At 37.4% G+C, this 25,152-nt stretch overlaps 2 protein-coding genes across 3 annotated transcripts; one reads left to right on the forward strand and one right to left on the reverse strand.

Annotated features, from left to right (window-relative positions):
* Window positions 1-3,624: 3,624 nt before the first annotated feature.
* LOC131311970 (PLASMODESMATA CALLOSE-BINDING PROTEIN 3-like) lies at window positions 3,625-9,521 on the reverse strand. Its single transcript, XM_058339642.1, has 4 exons — window positions 9,337-9,521; window positions 6,695-6,934; window positions 6,438-6,471; window positions 3,625-3,969 (listed from the first exon to the last, which is right to left on the reverse strand). The coding sequence occupies exons 1-4, from the start codon at window positions 9,386-9,388 to the stop codon at window positions 3,795-3,797; spliced, it is 501 nt and encodes a 166-aa protein (XP_058195625.1). The 5' UTR covers window positions 9,389-9,521; the 3' UTR covers window positions 3,625-3,794.
* A 6,052-nt stretch (window positions 9,522-15,573) lies between these two features.
* Window positions 15,574-24,973, forward strand: LOC131311373 (uncharacterized). 2 transcript variants are annotated; one of them, XM_058338812.1, is made up of 10 exons: window positions 15,574-15,644; window positions 19,278-19,350; window positions 19,477-19,575; window positions 19,671-19,703; window positions 19,804-19,965; window positions 20,100-20,203; window positions 20,627-20,859; window positions 21,356-21,443; window positions 22,930-23,063; window positions 24,674-24,973. In XM_058338812.1, exons 1-10 carry the CDS (start codon window positions 15,633-15,635, stop codon window positions 24,702-24,704), a joined length of 969 nt encoding a protein of 322 aa, XP_058194795.1. In that variant the 5' UTR covers window positions 15,574-15,632; the 3' UTR covers window positions 24,705-24,973. The 2 variants fall into 2 exon arrangements, with proteins under 2 accessions (XP_058194795.1, XP_058194794.1); XM_058338811.1 differs by lacking the exon at window positions 24,674-24,973 and having other exon boundaries at window positions 22,930-23,361.
* The last annotated feature ends 179 nt before the right edge of the window (window positions 24,974-25,152 follow it).

Below are 25,152 nucleotides of genomic sequence, written 5' to 3' on the forward strand. Positions count from 1 at the left end.
TAGTAGTTCAAAACCCAGGAGGGGCACGCGACCCCTTGGTCCCTCTTTAAATCCGCCTCTGGCTGAGGTAGTCGGGTTAAAACCCTCTCACCCACGTTAAATAGCATTGGAAGAGGTTTTGACGGTTCCCCTTCGAACCTTTGTACTTCGTATTCTTGGATATTGTGTTTTTATGGTATCATTACGAACTGGTATCGATGATTTTTAAACCATTGATCGAGTAGATTTCATATAGAATGACATTTCTAAACAAAAACGAGTTTTATCGGGTATGAATAGGTATTTGAATAGCATCTATAAAATCGACATCAAATATAATTAAGGCATCCATCTTAAAAAAAACACACTAATTTTTTTTTTAATATAAATCATAAACTTATTATAGATAGAAAATAAATAGTCCAACCAGAAGAATGCCGACCATACAAACAATTCCATAGGACCGTAAGCACAACACAACCCGGCAAAGCATACAAATACAGCATACCTTTTGTACACAACTTTGTAATTCAAGGGAGATGTTTTAAGAAATCAATAAGTGGTTTTCTGTATGATTTATTAAAAAATAATAATGAGTGGTTATTGTCTGAAAGAATATAAGCACCAAAAACAGGAGTAATAAATTAAGTTGTTAATTTCAAATTAATGAACTAATTTGATGAATAAGTATCAAGTTAAATTCGAACCGAAATTAAGTGGGCAATAGAGTAGTCCAAGTAATTTTACAACGAATTGTATATTTATTCTCATAAATCCCTGCCAAATGCTACTATATGTCAAGGGTTTTGGCTGGATGTTGGGGTCGCCTGACCCAATGGTAACCTTGGCGAGGACCATGGGGTCTAGGGCTAGAAACGAGTCGAGCTGAGCCGAGTTTTGTTGAGTTCGGCTAGTATCCAAAACGAGCAAAAAATTTGAGCTCGGGTTCGGCTCGTGGCTTAATGAACCGAGCCCTTAATAAGTTGAGCCTCTTTAATCGAGTCGAGCCTCCTTGGCTCCTTAACAAATCGAGATTTTGTCTAACGAGCCAAAAATTTGAGCGAGCAAGCTGATCAATTCATTGACAGCCTTAGATTGGGGTCTCCACCGTTCAGGCTCGTAATTTGAATTTAACGGAAGAGTAGAGTAGTGAGACCAATGAATCTCCTCAAATTGGAATTATGTTTGACTCGTTAGGAGTTCGTCTAAAATTATCTAGCCGTTACAAAATCAAAATGTGCATGACGAATAGCACGTTATCTTACACAAACATAGCTCGTGATTGGCTCGATTAAAATTTGTATAAAATGGACTCGTCTGTGTTGGAGGTGGGCAAAAATAGGAACCCTGTAGTAATTAACTTTCCACAAAGGAAATTCCTACCAATACAAACAATATTGTGAAAAAAAAAAATTTATTGTGCAGAGTATTTGAATGATAGATAGGAAAGTTGGGTCCGTTCCAGAAACCAAAAAAAATCTTTATTTTTTAAGAAGGCAATTTCGAGCTCAAAAATTATGGACTTATTGAAATATAAAAATATGCAATATGGATCTTGTTTGAAAGATCTCGATGAGATCTTTTATATGATGCAAAAAAAATTAAAAATTTATTTTTCATTACATTATTTTTGAGTTTGAAAATGTAAAATAAGCTGCTTATTTTTTAAGAAGGTTTCTGGAACGTTAGAGCTCCAATAAAAAGTACAGTAATTAATTGGTCCCCGCCCTGTACTCTATCAAACATCTGAGAAATTGAGGATAAAAAAAAAAAAAACATCTGAGAAATTTATTCACGTCATGAGAAAAACAAACATGCTAGGAACATGGACTACATACTTCATCCCAATTCCATGAGTTAGGTTCCGTTCCGCTAATATTCTTATTTTTTAAATACTTATTTTTTGTTTTACGAGACAGATTATTCTTTCACAATACATTACCTTTAATTCAAAAATAAATACTTAGTATCTCTTAGCAGAATGGGACCGAATAAATTTCTTGCTTTGTACAAAATTAAAAATCTTCGTCTTATTATCGTTAGTCACTTATCTTTTTCACGATAATTACCTCATCTTTTTCACGATAATTACCTCATCTTTTTAGAAATATACTACAGTAATTATTGATTTTTATCCTCCCCATTTTTGCCTAATTATCGAATTTGATCCTCTCTATTTATTCCTCTCAACTTCAAATTATAAAACTAGAATTTAAAACACATCATCAAACTCTAAAAGGGCTTGACTATTTTTCCAATGAAATAAATAAATAAATTTGGGCAAATTACAAATACCTCCTCCAAGATTAGAGTCAAATACAATATCTCCCTCATAGTTTCAAAACTTCAAATCTCCCCTTGTCATCACAGAGGTCATGCACCTCTTTTGAGATACTTGATTATTCACACAACCACTGATCATGAAATAAAAACAAAGTTATTTTCTTAACATAACCATCAAGACTAAGGATGGGATCAGGGGGGGTTTAGTAGAGGCGACCGCCACAACAAGAATTTCAAAACATGCAATTATTATATGTAAAAAAAAAAATTATGCCCAACTTATATAGTCTCGCCACCACTAAATTTTTTTAGTATACATTTCGCCACTGCTAGGGTAAAATCCTGGTTCCATCCTTGATCGAGACTAGCTCAATAACCAGGACAAGGAATGGACTTCTCTTCAAGGTGTGTTCGGTACGAGTCTTAAGAAGTGAACCAACTTTTAGTTTTTCTATTGCCCTTGAGTTGCTGGAGTGGGAATGTTGCCAAGCAGCCCCTGCAAAGCGGTGCAAAATGGCCGATCCGGCCGCTCATTTCAGCAATCAACAGTTCAGATCTTAACCAAGCAATGAATAATTCAGATTTGTATGTGATTTATATGCGTACAGATTCGATCCGAGCCGTTTGTGCCAAGATGAACGGCCGGATTGGCCGCTCTGCACCCACTCGGCAGGGAGATGGGGGTAAGTATCTAGTATGTACGAGCATCCGCAATGGGAATAATCAAAATCGATAACCAAAATATGCCACGTCAGCATTTGATTATCCATTTAGTTCATAATCAAACCTAACAAACTTGATCTCCACATTGGTTATTTTTGTATCCCTATTAAAAAACCCCCTACAAATACGCAATGCATCTATGTCCAATTGCAAACGAGTTCCAATCACGCACCCGACCACACCAAATTATTCGTCTTGATGAGACGATTCTAATGTGAAGTGTTTTTAAATTTTTTAGTTTTGAATTTGGCTATTGGGTTTGGTTATTGAGTTTTGGTTATTGGTAAAAGTTGTTAAGTTTGGTTATTCAAAGGTCAAAATTTGATAAGTTGCTAAGAAGTTGCTAAGTTTGGTTATTACAATGTGAGCATTTTTTTGAGCAAATATTGCTAACTTTAGCAATTTTTTAGTTTTGATTATTACATTGTGGATGCTCTAAGACCGCAAAAATTGAACAATTAGTCGGGCCAAAGCCTTAAACGCTCTATGTGCATTAATAATAAAGCAAAGGAAAAAACGGGGGGAAAAAGTTGTTAACAAACAATGATCTTCAAAATACTGTAGCTAGGAACGTAGACTCAGCATTATGACTTATGAGAGAGAGAGAGAGAGAGAGAGAGAGAGAGAAGCACCCAAAAGGAATCCAAAGCCCATCTTTTTCCCCAAGTAATAAGAATGCATGGGCAAGAGAACAAAATAAAGCAAAGGTTTGTCTACACATATTCCCACAAACCAACACTAGAACCAAATGCACACAACCATAAGAATACAAACCAATCTGCCCCACCACCACAGCCTCTCCTGTTTCTTCAACCCCGTAACAAAGCTGAAAACAAGAGTGTGATTAAGAAACAGAACAAGCTACTACCCTGTTGAAGCATAGACCCGCCGCGGCTGACGTCTGTGCTCGATGGTCCGAATGCGCCCGTCGAATAAGGAGAACTGCCCGACGTCGTGTTTGTGGAAGGAGTTGCGTTAGCAGCGCTGAAACAAATCAACAAAGAGCAAAGGTCTCGCTGTAATATTTGGGATCAACATATGTATCACAGATTAAAACTATATTCTGGAACCAACAAATACATTTTTTTCCTAGCTAGAGTAATTGAACGCGCAACAACAATAATGAAAGAGTATTATGATGTTGGATCTCATCTTCCGCAGACCGTTGAAAATTGAAATACAGCAACCAGTTGTATTGATGTTCTGGTGCAATCAATGTGAAATACAGCAAGAAGAAACTAAACTATACAAAATAATGTGTAATAGCCAGAAGAAACCATACAGAAACAGTACCCAATCGATGGGAGCATGGGCAGGGGAGGACTTGATAACCTTTGACAATATATGCAAAAAAAAAAAAAAAAGTATTTGCTCTCGCAAAGTTTTACCACTAAAATAGCAACACCTTGTATCTCAAAAGATTGAGGAAGACAGGGGAACGTTATGCCGGGGACATAGCAAAGCAGTTTAGGCAGCAATTCTCCATAAGTGCTCTAAAAGGAGTACTAGATTGTCTAAGAGTTTTTTTTTTTGGATTGGGGGGTTGGGTTGGGGGGTGGCGGTGGGGGGTTGAAGAATCCGGAACTGACTCCAACCGCAACCTTAGGTCGCATGGCCACACCATAAATCGAAGCTCTCTTCCACAGCTTAGGTTGCGTGCCATGAAGGATTTTGCTCTTAGATTGTCTTTAGTGTTGAAAGGATTTATGCCCATGTAGTGTATTCAATAGAACTATAATGTGCACTTCACTAATCAGATTCTCCAGGATGAAATTCATGGAAACTTCAGCACATTAGATATCCAAATACATTTTGGACACGAGGAGTTTGAATCATTGGGAAAGGCATATCTGATCCTAATCCGGAAAAATTTCACCAATTATAGGGGCACATTTTGGTTATAGATGCAAAGATTGGGTTTCCATAACAACACTCTCTTTTCTCAGACTTTTCTCTTGGTTAGGAAGTTAGGAAGAAGCAAAAAGGAGCAGCTACAACATCAGAGCACCACCCTGATAAAAGTCCAACCTAAAATGCACTGTCCAAGTAAATTTCAGTGCTTTGTTTGACTAGGTTATTGGTACAGACTACAGAGCCGTCTACTTCAACCCCAGAAAGGCATGAATTCAAAACCACCACCCGTCATTTTTCGTCCCATCCACTCATGGTCGGCTACCTCAGACAAAAACGAGACCTGATGTCCCACCTATTATGCTAATACAGGCTACCTTCTTGGAGATTGAAAACCTCTCTGGGAAGGTGAGAAAATGTGAGAATTCAGATTTCACGTTATTCTCACGGAATGGACTATAGGTGGATGAGACAAAAAAAGAAAAAGAAAAAATGAAGTACAATGGAATAATAACATATCTGACTATGAAAACAAACATTCCAGTCTTGGACAACCACGTGCACACACAATCCATTTTCAGGCTATTGTGTTGTGCATGACCTAAGATGTCGAGATAACTTTAGGAATTGCTTTCAACCAGAAAACACTGTAATTGTTGATACCTAGCAAAGCAAATGAAATGGTCTAGACTACTCGCTCAAGATTCTAATCTCAGAGTTACTTGACCTCATCTAATCAACCACTAACTTTACCATAACCACTGCCTAATTAATATGAGGTCATTAGTATCCCCACCTTAAGAGAACCACCCCACCTTAAGAGGACCATCTCATTGAACTCGCTACTCGCTTGACATAGACTTGTTTGGGAGGAAAGCTAAATGAAATTTCATTCAAACAACCAAGGTAAAATTTGATGCTTAACCTCGCACCAGTGCTTACAATATTTCTCTAGTAATCAACACCAAGGAGGACCCAAATAATGGAAAGTTTATTCAGTGCTCTGTATACCTTTACGTAGTAGATATGTGATGCTCCTCAACTCTCAGCCAATTCGGAAGGTCATGGTAGCGTTGCCACTTACATGTTTGTGCTTCAATAGTTTGTGTTTGGCAGCTCTAAATAACTTCAATATTTGCTCAAAAGAGTCAATTTGTATTGTTTGGCACGATATGGTTCGGTGATCCACAACGCTAAATCACTATGGCGGGACCCTTTAGTGGGGGCCATTCACAAGTAGTCATGATCCATGATAAAGAGCATCAGCTGGCCTACATGTCAAGCAGACTATGAGGAGCAACAGGAAACTTTTTCATCATTTCGTGATATTGAGTCTCAAATTTATGTAGTTTATGCCATTATTCATATGGAAGTCCTACCAATTGATGGCTTCTAAATCTATTGGCGCAAAATACCCCGTGAACATACAGCTGCATCATGAAAAGGACAATACTAGTGCCAACTGCTACCAAGAACCAAGTGGGGTTGTGACGCTGACACCATTAACCAGGGGTATTATAGCGATTCATTAACCTCGTTAACAAAAGCCCTCATTAAGTCAAAATCATACTTACTACTATAATCCAGCAAACAAAGCATACCTGGCACTTGCAGGATAAACACAACCAGAAGAGCCTGTAAACCACCAATATGGGGAAATGTATTAGTGAATTCCAAGATGAAAAAAACCCAGAAAAATATTTTAAGAGAGAGAGAGAGAGAGAGAGGAGGGACCCAAAAACAAGTGGAGCAAATTAATGGTCCGAGAGAGAGAGGAGGGACCCAAAAACAAGTGGAGCATATTAATGGTCCTAATGGAGAACTAATACTAATACATTAGTAGAGGGGGCTGGCTCACTGGGGTCTGATGTGGTTGCAGAGGCAGTGCCAGAGAAATCACAGGAGCCTTGGGCTTGACCCTTCTTTTGGAAGTAGCTATTTACTGCATAATTGCAATGGCCCCTAACAGTGATGGGGTTGTAGCAGGCTCCGTTCTGGTGAATAGGAGTGCAATCGGCACCTGCCCCACATGCATAGTCCAGTGTCTTCTGTAGGGCTGCATCACTCACTCCGTCCTTGCAAATACACCATGTAGCACCTAAGAGATCATGAGAGAGAGAGAAGATCATGAGAGAGAAAGAGAGTTACAAAATACCAAAGCAATGAGAAGAAATTCAGAGGAGTACAATGAATGGAACAACATTTAGTGGGGAAAAAGGAAGAACCTCAGCCATTAACATCTTGAGGGAGTAAAAAAGTGAGTAATGAAGTAAAAAAGAAGAAATGACATTGACATACACTTTTGCACCCCTTTCCTTTATGGTACATTGAGGTCACTTTGCTACTGGGGTGCAAATGAACCGAGCTGTTCAAGAGGCTCGGCTCGGCTCGTTTAGTAATTGAGTGGAGCTCGAGCTCAAATTCTAGTTTTAAGCTCGTGTGGTAAACAAGCCGAGCTCAATACTCTAAAACTCGGCTCGACTCAAAAAAGCTTAGGTCATTTGTATAGGCTCGTAACAGGGCCGACCCAAGGTATTTGGGTGCCCAAGGCCTGTTTTAATAATAGTGCCCTACACGCTTGAAAATTTTTACGGAAAAAAAAAAAACAGTCAGAGAAAGCCAAAACTATAGTATTAAATCCATTTTGCCAATTGAGCCTTTTATCTGTCGATGTGGGACAAACAAGTTGCAAAACAAAACCTCTCACCTATAGTCCCACGTCGCTGATTGAAGGAAACAATGAAGGCAAATAATATTTTATAAGTAAAAAGTTCTACTACCTCAGTATCAATGCTTAATAGTTTGGACCTTGCTTCTGAAACTTGAATCATTTTCCCTAAGCATTTCCTAAAAAGAGTCCTCCCAGTCCAAATACTACAAAAAATTGAGATGCCCCAAAAATTAGGCATCTTGGGGATGCCCAAGGCCCAGGCCTTGTGCCTGGGCCGGCTGTGGACTCCTTCATAGAAGCTTGTTTAATAAATGAACCGGGTTCGGCCTGTTAAGAAATAGGCTCGTTAGACAGAACTGAGTTCAAACACTACATACATAGCTCAGCCAAGCAGTTTGCATTTTGCCAGAGTGACGTAAATTTGGTCGTGTGACCCAATATATAAGGCCATTCAAGTTTTTTAATAATAATTTCTCAGGACACCCTAATCGGTGTGGCCGATTTACTTCTTTTTTTGATCCGCTGGCCGATTTAATTGCTCAGTAGCATTATTGCTTACCTCTTCAGTCCTCCAATATTCAACAATTGTTTAAAATAAAAATTGCTCAGAATTACTTTGTGGCTTCTTCATACCTACCAATAGATATCATGAAGCTTAATAAAACAAAATAAATAAACTCGGTCCAATAATATTTCAATCAAAACAAATAGGTATATTTATCCTACATAGGAGTGCTGTTTTACACATAAATACTAGAATAACTTTGTGATACATTTTTGTCCGCTAAACTAAAATTCTACGGCTGTTCCCAAGGGCGGATTGACATTGAGGCAAGAGGCTCCACTGACCGCACTCAGTGCAAAATTTATATAGGAAGTAATATAGTTTTGGGGTATTTATGTAAATTTGTCCCATAAAATATCTCCCCCAAATATTTTGCCCCTATATTGCACCAAATTACAATGTTGCCCTTCCCACTTTTCACTTTCCAGTCACTTTTTCCCCTCTCTCTTCCCCGAGAACAATTGAAGAATGGAGGAGAACTCACCCTGTGAAGAAAAAATCTAGAAACCCTGGAATACCGATCACCACCGCAGACGAGCTCAGCTGTAATTGGACCGGGAACAGACCCGTTTTACAGGCGAGTAGTTTAGATCCCATTTTTCTTTTTTTTACAGAATGGATTTCAGCCACAAATACTCTATTTTTCTAAGTACTTTTTCTCTCTAAATGGATAATCAATATGGGAATGAAAATCAGAGTTTGTGGCCGTTTTTTGGAACTCATTGTTTCTCGAACATGGACAAGGGCCACGAGGCCTAAGGCAAAGGAAATCAACATTTTATAAATAGATATCTCATTTTAGTTCTTGTTCTATTGTTTTTGTTATCTTCTAGGTTATTTTGCAATTATATATTGTAGATGCTTGATGGCTTGACCCAGTGCGATAAAATCCTGGGTTCGCTATTGGCCGTACCTCACAAATAGCAACATATATCTTTGGGAAACAGTGTCAAAGCTCAAATGATGTAAGAAAAAAGGGGTTAAAAATAGCTCAAAGGAGTCTCAGGGTTTAAGACTCAAACAGAACAAAATGCTACTCCTACAAAGCACAATTTGTCAAAAGCTTGAAGGAAATTTCTGGCTGCAGAGCCACTTAGGCAACTGAAAAAATATACTTACATATACTAAAATGTAGGAAAATCCAGAAATCTTTACAACACATACATTATGTATGTAAACCAGGATTTTGGAAAAAAAGAAAAAGAAATTACTGAGTAGGAGAAGTGATCAATGCAAGAAGGCATGGCAGTGGAAGAGAGCTTACTTGAATGAAGAGCATTAGCCAAGATGAGAACCACGCACACTAAAACCTCCATGATAAGAGAGAGAGAGAGAGAGAGAGAGAGAGAGAGCTATGAATTCTGAGACAATGCCAGCAACAGGTTTCCAGAAGAGGGTCCAGAAGATGAGAGAGAGGTTTTGGGGAAATGGGTAGATATGAACGAGAAAGAACATTTTTCTGTACATTACAATTGGATTAAAAGGGTGGTGTTGTACCTGGGTGGACCATGGGAGGTGTCGGTTTGTGTCAACTTTCATTGATAGGCTGAATAGTAACTGTCAAAAAAAAGGGAAAATTTTTCAGTGGTGCTCGCTCGGCGCATTTAAGCTGTCCATTGTGTTTTTTGGACGGCTCGGATTTGGAGAGAGAAAAGAGAAAAAGAAAGTGTTGGGATCGGAGGAGAGAGAGGATTTTAATCTAAACCGTTCAAAAGTGTATTGGACGGTCTGGATATACCAAGCGGATATCACGTGAGATATATCCATCCGGTACCTAAAAATTTCTCAAAAAAAGAAATACTACTAGTCTTTCAATTTTTTGAGCGAAAGATTTAAAATAAAATTAAAAAAAATTACAACTACAACAAATATACTCTTTTTACAGTTTAACAACGACGAATAGTAAGATTTCTCCTGCGACGGTTGTGTGTGTGACGTATATAAGTTATTTATGTAAGAAAATAGTTTGATCGGGGCATTAATATTTAGCTGAGTAGATATAATTTTCATGTGATAGACATAGATTTTTATCATTTATAATATATTCATCGGGATTTGTAAAATAAATGTTATAATCATTAAATAACACTAATGAATCATATTTTGCATCACATGAAAATAGCGTGAATCATCATCATTTAAAAGCAAACTCCATCGAGGGAGTCAAATCCAACATGGAGTTTCAAACGGTCAAAAAAGATAGCCGATGCTCCTCTTTCAAAAGCAAAATCAAATTTGACGTGGATTTAAAAGTTTTCACCGAATGTCAATTTTGACAAAAAGTGTCAAATATCAAAAACCCGTTTGAGATATACTTTTTTTTTTTTTTTGGGAAAAAGAGACATTTGAGATTTGGAAAAGAGATATTTGTACTTGAAGCCATTGCAAAGGTTTTTCCCATAAAAAAAAATTAAACTTAACCATTTTTTTTGTCTCACGTACACCCTATCATCTTCAATACTCTCAATTATTGTTCTTGTGCAACAATCTCAAGTTCATAGTAATATGTATCACCAATTCCAATTGATGAAGCCACAAATCTTAGTGCTAATTTTAATACGTTTTTTTTTGAAAAAAATATTATACACATTTATTTTTGAAATTGCTTAGGCGGATCTTTAATTATGCGCCTCCAAAAAATAGCATAAATTTAACTTTTATACCAAAAAGTATTTGTACCAACAATTACATAGCACATAAATACATCCAAATTTGTTATTATATATTAATCACAATTATAGGAGTTCAAAAGAATTTTAAAAGTATAGAGCATAATACAATTTGACACTATTGTTACATAGGTAGGGCTTTTAGTGCCAAACTTGGACATCCAAATTACCGCATAAATCTTAGAAACAATTGATATCTTTAAATTTGAATTTAAAGTTTGAGATCCAGCTAGGCTCTAAAATAAATATCCATTCTCAATCCAAAAAAGAAGAAGAGATAACTCAATTTCAGGAAGAAAAAAAAGAGAAAAGAAAAAGGAGAGATGACCCTTTTATGGGGAGACATGCACGGGGCATGCTTTTCATGGAATTGGTGCCTTTAAGTGGCTCACTGGCTTTGCGGGATTGGGCGATTGTTTGGTCTTGAGCCGCAAAAAGTAATTAAGTTTCCAAAGATGCTACTCACACAACAATCCAAACACAACAACTTATACAACCTCTCACATATATGTGGAATCCACACATAGTAATGTATGTGGAGCCCACATACATGTGAGAGGTTGTATAAATTATTGTGTTTAGATTATTGTGTGAGTATCATTTTTGTTAAGTTTCATAGGACTATTGGCCTAAATTATTAGTGCTATTGCTTGATTATGGTTGCTTGGAGGGTTGAATTAAGATTTGAAGTCCTTAGCAATGATAGATTGAGCAACCTCCAATACATGATACATATTCTACCATTTGTATCATCTCATTCGGAAAACGATACGTATCTACATTCTATATCTTTTTGTATAGAAATTCTACAATATGACCGCGTATACTACGATCTCTACGCGTATTCTAAATCAATACATATCCTACGATTACTTATTGAAAAAAAGTCTGACATTATTTCAGAAAGCGAAACCCAAAATGCATTTATTTAAGTCGTTTGATCTAATTATGTTATCTTTTAGACCATTTTATAGAAATTCAACCTCAATGTAGGGCTTGCATAGAAGAAGTAATCATACTTCAATTGCGTTTTGCCTAACTTTTCTTTCCCTTTCCACCAGAAGTTGCGCGTAATAGCATCCAGTTTATGACATAGATTTTTGGGTAGAAGGAAACAAGCCATTGCATAAGTTGGTATACCCTGCACTTCCGATTTGATGAGAGTCTCTTTCCCATCCGATTTGATGAGAGTCTCTTTCCCAGCCAACGAGATGAGCTTAGTTTTCCAACCTTGCATCTTCCTAAAGGCCTTTTCAACCAAGAAGGTATATGCTTCTGATTTTGATCTCCCCCAAAAGGAAGGGAGGCCCAGGTATTTGGAGTCACTTTTCATAGGAGAGATATTGAGATAATCGCAAAAGAGTTGTCTATCCGTGGCACATATGTTAGAGGAGAAGAAAATACCAGATTTCTCATAATTAATAAGCTGGCCAGATGCATCACCATATTGTTTCAAAATATTCTTAACAACATGACATTCATTTAACTCAGCCTTTATAAATAAAAGAGCATCATCTGCAAAGAGAATGTGGGACAAGGTAGGACAGTGAAGATTAATTTTCATACCTGCCAACTGATGGTTGTTGATTTCCTTTTGAATGAGTCGAGACAGCACATCTTTAACTAGGAGGAAAAGGTAAGGGGACAGAGGGTCTCCTTGTCTAAGCCCCCGTTGGGGAAAAATATTTGCCCGGGCCTCTCCATTCGCTTGCACCACAAAATCAACCGTAGAAACACATTCCATAGCCCAATGAATCCACCTACTCTCAAAGCCCAATTTCTCCATCAAAGCTCCCAAAAAATCCCATTCCACTCAGTCGTAGGCCTTATTGAAGTCCAACTTTATTGCCATAAAGCCTTCATTCCCCTTCCTTTTCCGTTGGAGGAAATGGAAAGCTTCATGAGCAATAACAATACTATCTTGAATTAATCTGCCAGGAACAAAGGCCGACTGGTTTGGAGAAATCAAGTGTTTCAGAATACATTTGAGCCTTCAATCCTTATAAAACCAATCTTTTGCCTACTGACTTCGGTGGCTTTTAAAAAAAAAAAAAAAAAGACTTCTTCGGACGGGAAAAATGGGAGGGCTGCCGAGATCTTTTTCGGGAACTCACGCACGATTCCCACGGACGAAACAAAAAAAAGGAAGCTGCCATCAGTAGGTTTATTTCGAATTTTATTTTATAATTTCAGATTGATTTTCTTCGGAGTTTGGTTTTTTTCCTTTTAAGTTATTTGAAATTTTGTTCAATTATTTGCACACCGGTAACTCGTATTAATTTTCATTCTTCAATAAAGTTGTTTTTTGGTACTTGTTTAAAAAAAAAAAAAGGACTTCTTTGGACGGAAAAAAAGGGAGGACTGCCGAGATCTTTTTCGGGGACTCACGCACGATTCCCACGGACGAAATAGAAAAAAGGAAGCTGCCATCAATAGGTATATTTCGAATTTTATTTTATAGTTTCAGATTGATTTTCTTCGGAGTTTGGTTTTTTCCTTTTAAGTTATTTGAAATTTTGTTCAATTATTTGCACGCCGGTAACTCGCATTAATTTTCATTCTTCAATAACGTTGTTAGTTGGTACTTGTTTAATTCGTATCTTTTGTTTATTTGTATTTAGAAACATGTTTCAAATTAGGGTTTATTGTGTTTCTTAGTCAATGCATAGTGAGTAGTCGTATAGGTAGGGTCGCGAGGTGATTAGCACACTGTGATCAGTTCGAGCACTGCTCCTAATTTCAAACAATGAAAGACGATTTAAGTTTGGAAAAATACTTCCCGTGGACGAACCCGGGCACTGTCGGAGCCGATGTGAACGGGAGAATGGGGGTCCAAAACCTATTCTTCGCTGCGCATGGGTGAACGGCGACCATAGGGTCTCGCATCTTGGGGAGTATCTTTTTTCAATCTAAAGTTGAACGTTTTTAGAACACCAAATCGAGCAGGTTAATTCGGACTGGTTGCGAGTGCTATGAACCCTACGACTATACCTTTCTTTTAATTATTTGAAAAGTACAATTAATTTATAGGTTTTAGTTAATCCCAATCAATCGCCAAGGAGTGGCTACCTAAGAGCCAGTTTTATTAGTAACAACCCGAATTTTTAGTCAGCACACATCACCGTCTCTGTGGATTCGATTCCGGACTTACCGGATATTGTGCTGCGTTGGTCTCCGCCCTACGCTTGGGGCAACCCATTAATTTAGGACAAGGAAATCGTCAAGCACAATGTTAGAGAAGAAAAGAGGGAGAGAATGCAGTATTGCATTTATATTGAGAGATAAGAAGGTTTTTTTTTTTTTTTTTAAATCATATGTCAACTAATTTCAAGAACCTTAAATCAATGGCAAGACAAAACAAGGTTTGGAATGTTGGGTCTCCGTACGATTCGAACGTGCAACCTCATGGAGGATAAACATTTATTTGTTTTCTCATGTACACTTGGCCAAAACCTTTTGGTTTGTGATAAGAAGATTAAGGCCCCGTTCCAGAACATCTTATTAAAAAATAAGTACTTATTTCATATTTTTAAACTTAAAAATAATGTAAATAAATTTTTTTTTTGCACCGTATAAAAGATCTCGATAAGATCTATCAAACAAGATCCACATTGCTAAAAAAATTATTTGCGTAGACACATTATTTTTAAGCTTGAAATTGCCTTCTTAAAAAATAAGTATTTCAAATGAATTCCGGGACGGAGCCTGAAGTAAAATGAATTGGGGATTAATCTAGGGAGCAAAGGGATCATGGAGTTTACAGAGAGAAACGGAAGAAGACATATTATGAAATTACAATAATTGATGTGTAGTTTCGTAAATCATGGGTCCTTAAGTGTAAATTTTGAAATCTTTGTTGTCGATTGATACATGTGTTTTCCCAGTGATAATTGGAGTTAATATCTTAACTGCAATGTTTTGATTTAAAAGGAGTTTTCTATAATATGTTCATTCATTTTCCAGTGACATACAGGAGTTTTCAAACAAGGGTACAAAAGGCATTTCGCTTGCTTAAAATAATGCTGAGTCTTAATTTCGTGCGTGATGCCTTTGGATGCAAACGAGCTGAGCCGAGCCGAACTTTACAGTATTCAAGCTTGTTTATTAAGTTTTTAATGAACCCGAACTTGAGCGCAGTGAAAACTTAATGAGTTGAGCTCGAGCTCGAGCCGGGCGAGCCTTGGCTTAACTCGAGCTCGAGCTTGTTCACAAGCCTCAACGGACCAACGAAAAATGTATATATATCCGCGCATAAATCTAATACAACCAAAAATATTTTGATTGTAAAAGTATATATCTTTCATTTTCCTATGGAGCGGGGGTGTACTGGTGTATGTGTGTTCTCATCTCCCTTGGTTGATTGAAAAGTGAAAACGGAAAGAACAAATTATGAAATAACAATAAAAATCATAAACTTAAATATATATACCCCAGCTCGCGAGCTAACTCAAGCCGAGCATATCCTAGCTCGAACTCGGCTCGTTTACAAAATGAGCCGAGCCGACTTCGTTCATTTAACTTCCGAGTCGAACCATTAATGAGCTGAGCTGCGAGCGGCTCGGTTCGTTTGCTGCCCTAGTGATGCCCGCTTCTGATTATTTCTAACAAAATAATAAACGTTTTCATTTTAACCTCAAGTTCAGGGGTGCTAAGTGTCAAATTTTGAAGTCAAGGAGGTCTAAGTGATTTTTTTCAAAGTACTGGTGGTCTAAGTGTCAAATGTTGAAGTCATGGAGGTGTAAGTGATTGTTTTCAAAGTACAGGGGGTTAAAGTGATAATTACGGATCGTCACCACAATAACCAGGCCACCGCGGAAGCAAACCCTAATAGATTTTGGGCACAGAGAGAGAGAGAGAGGGAGGGAGAGAGAGAGCGAGCAAAGAGTTGGTGATGGCTTTACAGGCAAGTCACTCTTCTTCCTCGGCTCATACAAGTGATTACTACTGCTTATTTTCTGCTCAAAAACTGATATTTCTGTGATAAGATCAGTTTCTCAAATTCCTGATTCTGAATAGTATCGTGTTGATTGATAAATTTCAGTTTTATGTATGTTCCCCCTAGGTTCTTTTCTACCTCTGGTTCGCACAACCATTTCTAGTTTTTAGGCGCGTCTAAAGCTTTTCGATCGAGCAGTCAACTTCTATGAGTATTGCTAAATGTTTGTTTGTTTGATTGGGTTTTTTTGCTGTGTGATTCTCCTCTTTTGTTCTGTGAAACTCCAGTTTTCTTGCTACCCCTAGTTTGATCTGATTTTGTCTCTTTTTTTCCCAGAGACTTTTCTCCTCTTCCGGGCCAAAATATTTTCTGTTTTCGTGGCCAGGAGCGGACAGTCTCTTTGCTAATTTACCTTTTTTAATTTTATTTTTTAACTTTTTACAGATGCTCCCTGGAAGTTCAGTCTCTCGAATCCAGCTTACAGCTTTTCCAAATTTACTATTCTTTTGATTTAGATGTCTTTTCTAGTTGTTAGGTGATTGTCCTGTATCACGTCTTATTTAATCTTTCTCTGATTTTAATTTTATAACGTTGTAATGTGGTTCTAATTCCTATGAGTTGTGCTTATCCCCCCATATTCACGTGCATTTGTGTGTGCGCGCGCGCTTGTGTGCAACTAAGAGAAAATTCAACAATAGCGCACGATCTTGCCTTTGCAAATAGGCATGAAGTTCTAGCATTTAAGATTATGACGTATAATAATGTAGACGTCGGACATCGAATTTTCTCCCTATGGAGAATACTGGTGACAATTGCATAAAATTCGCAGCTTGGAATTCCTAAGTGCAAAAAATGTTTAGTATTTTTCTCTGTTCGGGAGGATGAGGCTTTTCACCTTATTGAGCCCATCGAATCATCCGTAGGGTATGCTTTAAGTTGCTTTGGTAGAAAGCGACAAAATTGTTTTATTTGGCATTCCTTTTCGAAGAGAAGAATCAAAGTATAGTATGGAACTAGTGGATGTATTTTCAGGAGTGCAAAGAGGGCATTTCCTTCTGTTGATAACAAAAAACATAGCCAACAAAACAACAGGAACAAGTGGATCTAAATTTGTTTTCCAGTCTGCAAACTTAAACACTGCTATAGTATATAATTTCATCAACTGACAATCCTATTATTTTTTTCCAGTGACTTTTCTCCTCTTTTGGAACAATTGGATCTAAATTTGTTTTTGTGGCCAGGAGCGTACAGTCTCTTTGGTAATTTACCTTTTTTTCTTTTTCTACTTTTTACAGTTGCTGTAGGGAATCCAAAATTTTTCTTCTTTTCCTCCTGGGGTATGCCCTTTATAGGCTGTATATTCAGTTAGCCCTTTTTTTTTATTTCAAGCTGATTTACCCCCCCAAACAAAAAAAAAAGCTTTTTACAGTTGCTCCTTGGAAGTTCAGTCTCTCAATTCAACTTTTTGAAAATGGGTTACTGAGAGAGAGAGAGAGTATTTGGATTGGGATATTCTCGTTGGAAGAAATTGGGTTGGGGTACCACTGTAATAAAGAGTTACTAACAAAAGGCAAAATAATTTTTTTACCCAATTGTACTTTAATCACCCCCTCATATCCTCCTTTTAAATAAACAAAACAAACCAAGTTACTTTTAATCTACCATTCTTAAATAATACCTCCTTCAACCATATCCCCTCTTATTATATCCCCCTCTTATTATATCCCCCTTCACTCCTTCAAAGCCGTTAAATAAAGCATAATGAATTTTTTTTTAAAATGAATGGAATACAAATGTCCCAGTAATTTTACCTTGAAAGTATAAAAATATACTCCTTATTTGTTTGTGTAGCAAATAGAACTTCTGCCATTCAAAAATCAAGAGCCAAAGTTTTTGGAGAAGATTTTTTATTTTCAACCATTTAAGCATTGAATTAAACTGGATACAAAAAAAGCATTTACTAAAAATAACCGTGAGGGGACCAGATTCGAACCAATGACCCTTCATTTAGGAGCCCAGGGTCTCACAGCTAGGACAAAGCTAGCGGTTTTCAGAATTTGTGTGCTACCTAAAATATAATACATATCTCGACTTGGTGGCCTTATTTTGGGCTTAAAAATGGAGGCCCCAGGCAGCGTATTAGGCCTTGCCCTAGGGCTGGCCCTGTTGCCCTTAGTTAGTAATTGGAAGAGAAGTAATATCTTGAAGATGTTGGGGTGCTTGCAGCTAGCGCGCAATGGCTGATGAAAAGCTAGCAACTTGTTAGGATTAGGTTTTGGCTTGCCCCTTTCTTGTTATTAGTAAGATAGGTTTGGGTAATTTAGTCACTTTTTTTTTTGGTAAATAGTAATTTAGTCTTTTTGTCCATAGGTAAAACGAGAATGTAAAAGGTTGATTCTAATATTGCGACTCTAGTGTTCATTTTGGAACCGTTGAGTGGTTAATTTTATCCCAAACACCCAATATCCAAGAAGGCCCAGTAAGACTTCAAAATTCTTGAAGTTCCTTAAATAAAGTTATCCAAAATGGAATACTTTTAATTAGACAACGAAACGAATATGGTACACGCATACCATCGTTTGTGTGCGCATTAACATATATGTTCGAAAAAATAAACAAATGGAGGAACGGAGATGAAGTTGGTTAGAGTGGCGGCGAACTAGAAAATATTTTCGTCATTTCATAGTCAAATTAATGGTTTTTGGATGGAAAGTTAACGGAAGGAGGAATTTTGATAATAATATCAACAATAAGCGAGATAAATGATATTTCAGAAAATTGAAGGGAGGGGAGGTCAGTGAAAATCTACCCAATATAACACCGATCGTCACCACAACAGCCAAGCCACTGCGGAACCAAAACCTTTTTTTTCTTTTGATCCATCGGAAGCAAAACCTAAACAAGGCGATTTTTGGGCAGAGAGAGAGAGAGAGCACAGAGAGTTGGTGATGGCTTTACAGGCAAGTCACTCTTCGGGAATATTACGCGTTATTTTCTGCTCAAAATCTGATAGTATTTTAGTAATCTATGGATAAGATCAGTTTCACAAATTCATGATTTTGATTAGTATCGTGTTCATTGATAAGAATTCCAGTTTTATGTATGTTCCCCCTAAGTTCTTTTCTACCCCTGGTTTGAGATTAAGGAGGCTCATTTTTCATATAAATTATTAGTAGTACTCCTTTTACGAGCTTTCTCGTACGCGCAACCATTTCTATTTTTTAGGCGCGTCTAAAGATTTTCGGTCGAGCAGTTACCTTATTTTAAATATTGCTAAATGTTTGTTTGTTTGATTGATTTTTTTTTTCTTTTTTACAATTGCTCCCTGGTAGTTCAGTCTTTCGAATCCAGCTAGCAGCCTTTCTGAAATTTCAATTCTTTTGATTTAGACGTCTTTTCTAGTTGTTATGTGATTGTCCTGTAGTGCATCTTCTCTAATCTGTCTCTGAATTTTGTCTTCTAACATTGTAATGTGTTTCAAATTCCCATGAATTGTGCTCATCCCTCACACCCCCCCCCCCCCCATATTCGCGTGCATTTGTGTGCGCGCGCGCGATTTTGTGTGAAACTCAGCTGAATTCAATTCCAAATTACGTCCAGAATTTACCTTCCCTGCTTCGACACAAAGGCCTTCGGAGCTCCAGTGCCATCAGGAATGTGAACATTTGTGGCGGTGAGTGAATGTTTCATTGCTTGCTTCTCCAGCCCTCCCCACTCCTCGCCTTTACAGGGTTTTCCTCTTTGTTTTTGACTGAAATGCATTGGTCTCATCTTTGCACCTAATATGGATGGTTGTCAGTTGCGACATCCCTCAGTAAGTCGACTCTGCCGCTGCCATGGATGCCGAGTACGCAGCACTTTCAAACTCTTCATCCCTGGACTGGTTCGCTTCAATCAGGTTTGCTTAAGACAACCAAATGTTGATGTTGTGCCTTGTGTCATCTTCTGGAGGTTCCTTGTATGACATGTGACACCAACATTCTTTTATGTCAGGGAATACTCGAAAACCTCCTGCCTATGTTGAAGGTTTTAAGCGGCATCTGTCTTTCTTTATAGTTTGTGCTTTGTGTTTTAACCACGAGTTCCTTTTCTAACATGCGATACCCTCACTTTTTCTCATTATTAGGAAATTCTCAAAGTCGAGGGCTTTATAGGGATCTTGTTCTTCGTCCCCATCACAGTCCTAAATTCCATAAAGCTCTTAAAGGTGAAGCTGCGATGCGTTTTCTGACGCAACCAGCTGCTGCTTCTGTCCATGGGTCTCTTGTTTGCTTAGCTTTCCTTCAAGGTAATCTTTTGAGAACTGTTAGGTCACATAATTCTTCTGCGTTGTGTTTTTAGATTCTTGCATGGGGGTTCTAATGTACTTATCTTAGTTGAATAATTCTTCTATCATTGAGGAACTGACCTAATGTTCCGTAGATGGTGAGGCATCCGTGGTAATGTCTGGAACTGTGGTACGTTCAGATGGTATAGTTGCAACTTCCACTGATTGTTTGAGACATCTCAAAGGCACTGAATACAAGGTGACGTATGGTAAAAAACTCTTTAATTTCAGTTTTACTTTAAAGTTTCAACATTATATGTACACCAGTGCTTTTGGGAATGTTCGAAGTCGAGCTTAAGTCATGCCTCCGTTGAATTATGCTTGGGAAGCAAACATGTGCAATTCCCCTTTGTTGGTGCAGGATTGCAAGTAGTTTATTAAAATTATGGTTGTTCAATTGTATAGAAACTACTTGAAAATTGGATTTCTACGAATCTTTATTCCTTTGCTGGACAAGTTTTCAAAGAGGGAAAGTTAAAGTCATAGGTACCGCAGTTGCTGCAAAAAATTGAGTCCATGATTCTTTTTGAAGGGATTATTTGATTATTTTATTTTTTTTGCACGTCAAGCTTCTGGAAAGTCCAGCGATGTGTTCTGTGATTCATGTTTAAGTTGATTGCAGATTGGTGTCAAGATTCTTGGTCGTCCAGAGAAATACGAGGGTGTCTTGTTGCATACTGATTCTCTATCCAAAATAGCTTTTGTGAAGATTTTATGTTGTCGACAACTACAAGTACCAGAATGTGGAAAGTTGGAGTCTGAGCGAGAAGGAGATGAGGTGGTTGCCGCGGGCAGTGTTCGGGTGTATGGTAATTGGACGAATGCAACACCTGGTTATTCTCTTGGTTTGTTCAGGTATTGGAGGTGTATGTAGTTAGCTTGGAATTGTTGTTCATATACTTGGCAGCAAGTATTTTTTCATGTACTTGGAACTTAGTGATAGTTCTATGTTGGCTTAGGCTGCATGGTGATTGGTAACCATTGGTTACTGGCTTACTTGTTAAGCTAATATAGTTGGTGTAAAGTAACATCTTTAAATGTCTGTTGCATGTCTCCTCATATGTTGCCAGTCTCATCATTGAGAGTGGGTCTGCCTAGCCCAATACGGCGATTACGTATTATATTGGCCAAGTCATATTGATGAAGTGTTGAAGTTCATCTTTGCTTTTTGCTGGTATTTTGATGTGGTTGTGTTCACATGGTGTTGGTTTTTTGTTATGTTTTCCACCCTTGCTTCTTAGAAGGAAAAGAACATATGGAACTTAGTGCACAACTGTAGAGAGCTTTTTAGCCCTAAATCATTTGCTATGTAGTCACACCTTTCTTAATACAATCTATCGTCTTTCCTTAGATCTATTGATGATGACGTGGAAAAAGCAGTCTCTCACAATGCAAGGACATCTGGGCAGTTGATAAAAGCATCATTTCCTATTGGAAAAGTACTCTCTCTCTCTCTCTCTCTCTCTCTCTCTCTCTCTCTCATATTGTCAGTTAACGCATGAGAAAATATTTGAATCAAAATCAGTTAACTTCTATGCAGCAAATATATACGCGAGAAAATATGAAACTTGGATATGTGCGTGTGTGTATATTTCTTGTAATCCTTATAGTCTAGCGGAAAGTTGTATGTTGTTTCAGAAGCAATAAGGTAGTGATGACCGCGATGGCCTCAAGTTTCACTTGAGATGAATCTATTTTTCCCATGTTCTTTCAACTCTTCTTGCACTGTATTTGAATTTTGGATCAAGGACTTGGGGCACTACAAGGAAAAGCTGAAGGATGTAACAGGTGTTGGATGAGAGGTGTCAAAACAAAACGTGGAGTATTAATCACATGCTGTTAGTGTAATTTTTGGAAGTGGCATTATATAGAATATGAACAATTTTCTCATCTGTTTCCTTACAAAGGGCAAGGTGCATTGTTTCCTTTCCTGGATTGTGCTTGGTACTCTTTTGGTCTGACAGTACTTATGGATTTCTCATGAAGCTCTCTTCTGATTATTTGGAGATTGTTGGGTGAGATTAAGAGTTAAAGTTATTGGCCCTAATCCCCTAGACAAAGTTCCTTAGTCTACTACTTCATATAAAAGCGGTTGTTGCCATGTTTCTCCGCTGTGTTTTTCTTGCACATTAATTCAAATGACCTTTTTACCCTTTACTTTATAACGTAATTATGATTGTATATGTGGTGTTTCCTACCAAAAAACCATTACTCCCCTAATTGTATCTGAAGATAATATACGTTTCTATCAACAACAAAAAAAGGGAAGACCCATGTACATGGGTTTACCCGTGGGCCATGTGGATCCAACCTGCATCTATAATAGCATTAAAATTGCACAATGTTGTGACGACCTTCTGTATTTGCTAAGAATATGTTAGCCAAGTTTTTGATAACAATGTTGGGCCCTATGAAATTTACTCTGATGGTTACCAACTTACCATAAAGAAATCAACGATGGAAGCTACTGAAACTGGTAGTGAAAAGAACGAAAATATATGGGAGCCCAACATGAGGATGGAGATGCTAAGTAAAGATCAAATAGAGATATTAGAGACGACAAAAATTAGTAAAGAAGGAGAAAATGGGAGAACTTAAAATATTTGTGAGGTTTATGGGCAAAGAGAAATATGACAATATGGTAAAGTAGCCTTACTCTGATGGAGAAATTTCACCTTGTTAATGAACAAATATATAATAATTTTCTGATAAAAAATCAATTATATATTTCCATTATAATAAAAAATATATTATAGTATATGGTGACTGCTATTGAGCACGTGCAGAGCACGTGCCCGATGCTGATATTGGGCATGTGTTCTAAACTGGTTTGTTTATTTTTTCCTATTCTTTCCCTTTGTATGGCCTGTATTTATGCAAACCACGTGACATTCTCATTGTCTTTTTTGGATTCCTGTGATGCAGCATTTTACTGGGGGAGCTCTCGTCAGTGAGTATGGAGGAGTTCTTGGTGTCATTCGCAAGATACGTGCCTCTGAAACCCAAGCAATTCCAATTGAGGATGTTTTGAAGTATTTGGAGTATTTTGAGAAACATGGGTACGATACACTGTTTGCCTCCAATCCATTTTGAGTAGCACAACATTCATGTTTATTCAACTTGTCAGGGTCTAAAATATATTTGTTGATTTGTCTTTATCTATTAGGCTGCGTTTTGTTAAGAGGAATATGGTGGAAAATGAATCTATTTCTGCCTTTGTTTAGCCAGAAAGTTGTAGAAAATGCAAGAAATTGAACTTTCCTGTACAACTCATATCAGCATGGTAATATTGTTTCACTTTCCTGCGAAAAACACTGGGAAATTTTATTATTATTGGGAAAGTAACCTATTGTGACATGACTTCCCATTTCGCCCACCTTTTTTTTTTTTTTTTGGTATGTGGGGGATTAAAATAAAAGCTGGTGAGAGGGTTATCTTGTAACTGTAGATCTATGTAGCACGGACACAACACTGACACTCCGACAAGTGAATTTTTAAAAAATGGAAGACACGACACGTTAGGAGACACGTTTTAAAAAGCATATATGTATACTATCACGTGAAGAAAAAGTAAAACAATTAAGGTTCTAATTGTAAATATGCAACACCACATATATGTTACATTATAACCATCATCATATCATTCATAAAAGTTTTTGACTAAAAGCATTCGATCATTTGTGTGTCTTTATAACCATTAAACCATCATCTGTCACCCAAAAAATGACTTCCCTAAGTTTTAATTAGATCTTACTATTTTTTTTATCAACCCCAACTTGTTTTCCATGTGTCCAAGAGCGTCTGGAGCATTTTAAAGTGTCCCCAGAGTGTCCAAATGGAAAACATTGATAAAAAAAACTAAGACACTTGGAAATGAGTGTCGGACACGTATCCGGAGAGTGTCGGTGTTCGACAAGTGTCCGACACTGGTACGTGACCTTTGACGAAGTGTCCGTGCTACATAGCTGTAGATACTTTCTTGTAGCTGCATGCATACAAGAAAATAAATTTTCTTCACTTTCCTTTCTTTCATTTCACTTTCACTTTGCATCATTTCTTTCAATCAAACATACCCTTACATTTGTGACAGATCAACACCTTTATCTGTGTGTAGTTGTCTTAACATAGCTTGCATCATTGCATGCGTAGATGTCTGCAACTAACTACGATGTGATTTTATGGTCCATCAGTTACTTTGCGTATCGGTTTTATTACCTCATCGATTGATATATTATATTATTATCCATGTTAAATAACTTGTCCCAACTCCTAAGAATTTATGGTATAGTTATCATCCATGCATGCCTCCGTGATTTCCCCGAGTTGTGCATAAATTTTTGGAAAATTGTACGTGGTGTTTCCTCTGTTGGGCCGAAGCGTCATTAATTGTGGTCGTCCAGTATTATTAGCATAATAGGAGGCGGCTTGCTTATACTATATTTTATAGCTATTCATTACTTACTAGGATTTGTGAACGGAAGGCTTTCTTTTGGTGGAACTGTGGACGTGTATGGACAATATTTTTCTAGTAATGTTGTTTGCTTGTTTTACTCCTTGTAACTATGCAAGGCTTGCATGAATAGAAAATGAATTTGCTACGTTCATATGCTGTAGTCCATCTGGTCATTATGGAAATGCCATGCTAACAAAACTGCCATGTGATCTGCAGGGAACATGCAAAAGATGTGGAGGGTGCATGATTTCGATCGCATGGTTACAAGGCTATTTCTGGTAATGGTGTTTCTTTGGAGACTCCATAAGCTGCTGTTTTATTTTGTCCTGGTATGTAGTGTAGTGTAATGGTATGTAATGCATATTTAAACACTGCACTGTAGGTTTTTTTTTCCCTATATTTAAGTCTGGTTTGTTGTGACTTTCGTATTTATCTTGTGTGGTGTAACTAAGCAAGTTAAATTTGAAGGCTCGTTGGTTTATCCGATCTTGAGTAAAGTTTATTCCGCTTTAGATCTGCCATTGCCTTTCTGATTGTGGATAACAGTGAAAATAATCTAGTGCATGATGCACCATTTAGAGCATCTCCAACTAAATATTCTCTAAAATTCCATTTTGGAAGATCAAAATACTAGGAGTACTATTTCAAGTAGATTTAAAGGGTTTTACTATTTGTAACAACTCCAACCCGATACC

This window comes from Rhododendron vialii, chromosome 12a, assembly GCF_030253575.1.
Source record: "Rhododendron vialii isolate Sample 1 chromosome 12a, ASM3025357v1".
Lineage (NCBI taxonomy): Eukaryota > Viridiplantae > Streptophyta > Magnoliopsida > Ericales > Ericaceae > Rhododendron > Rhododendron vialii.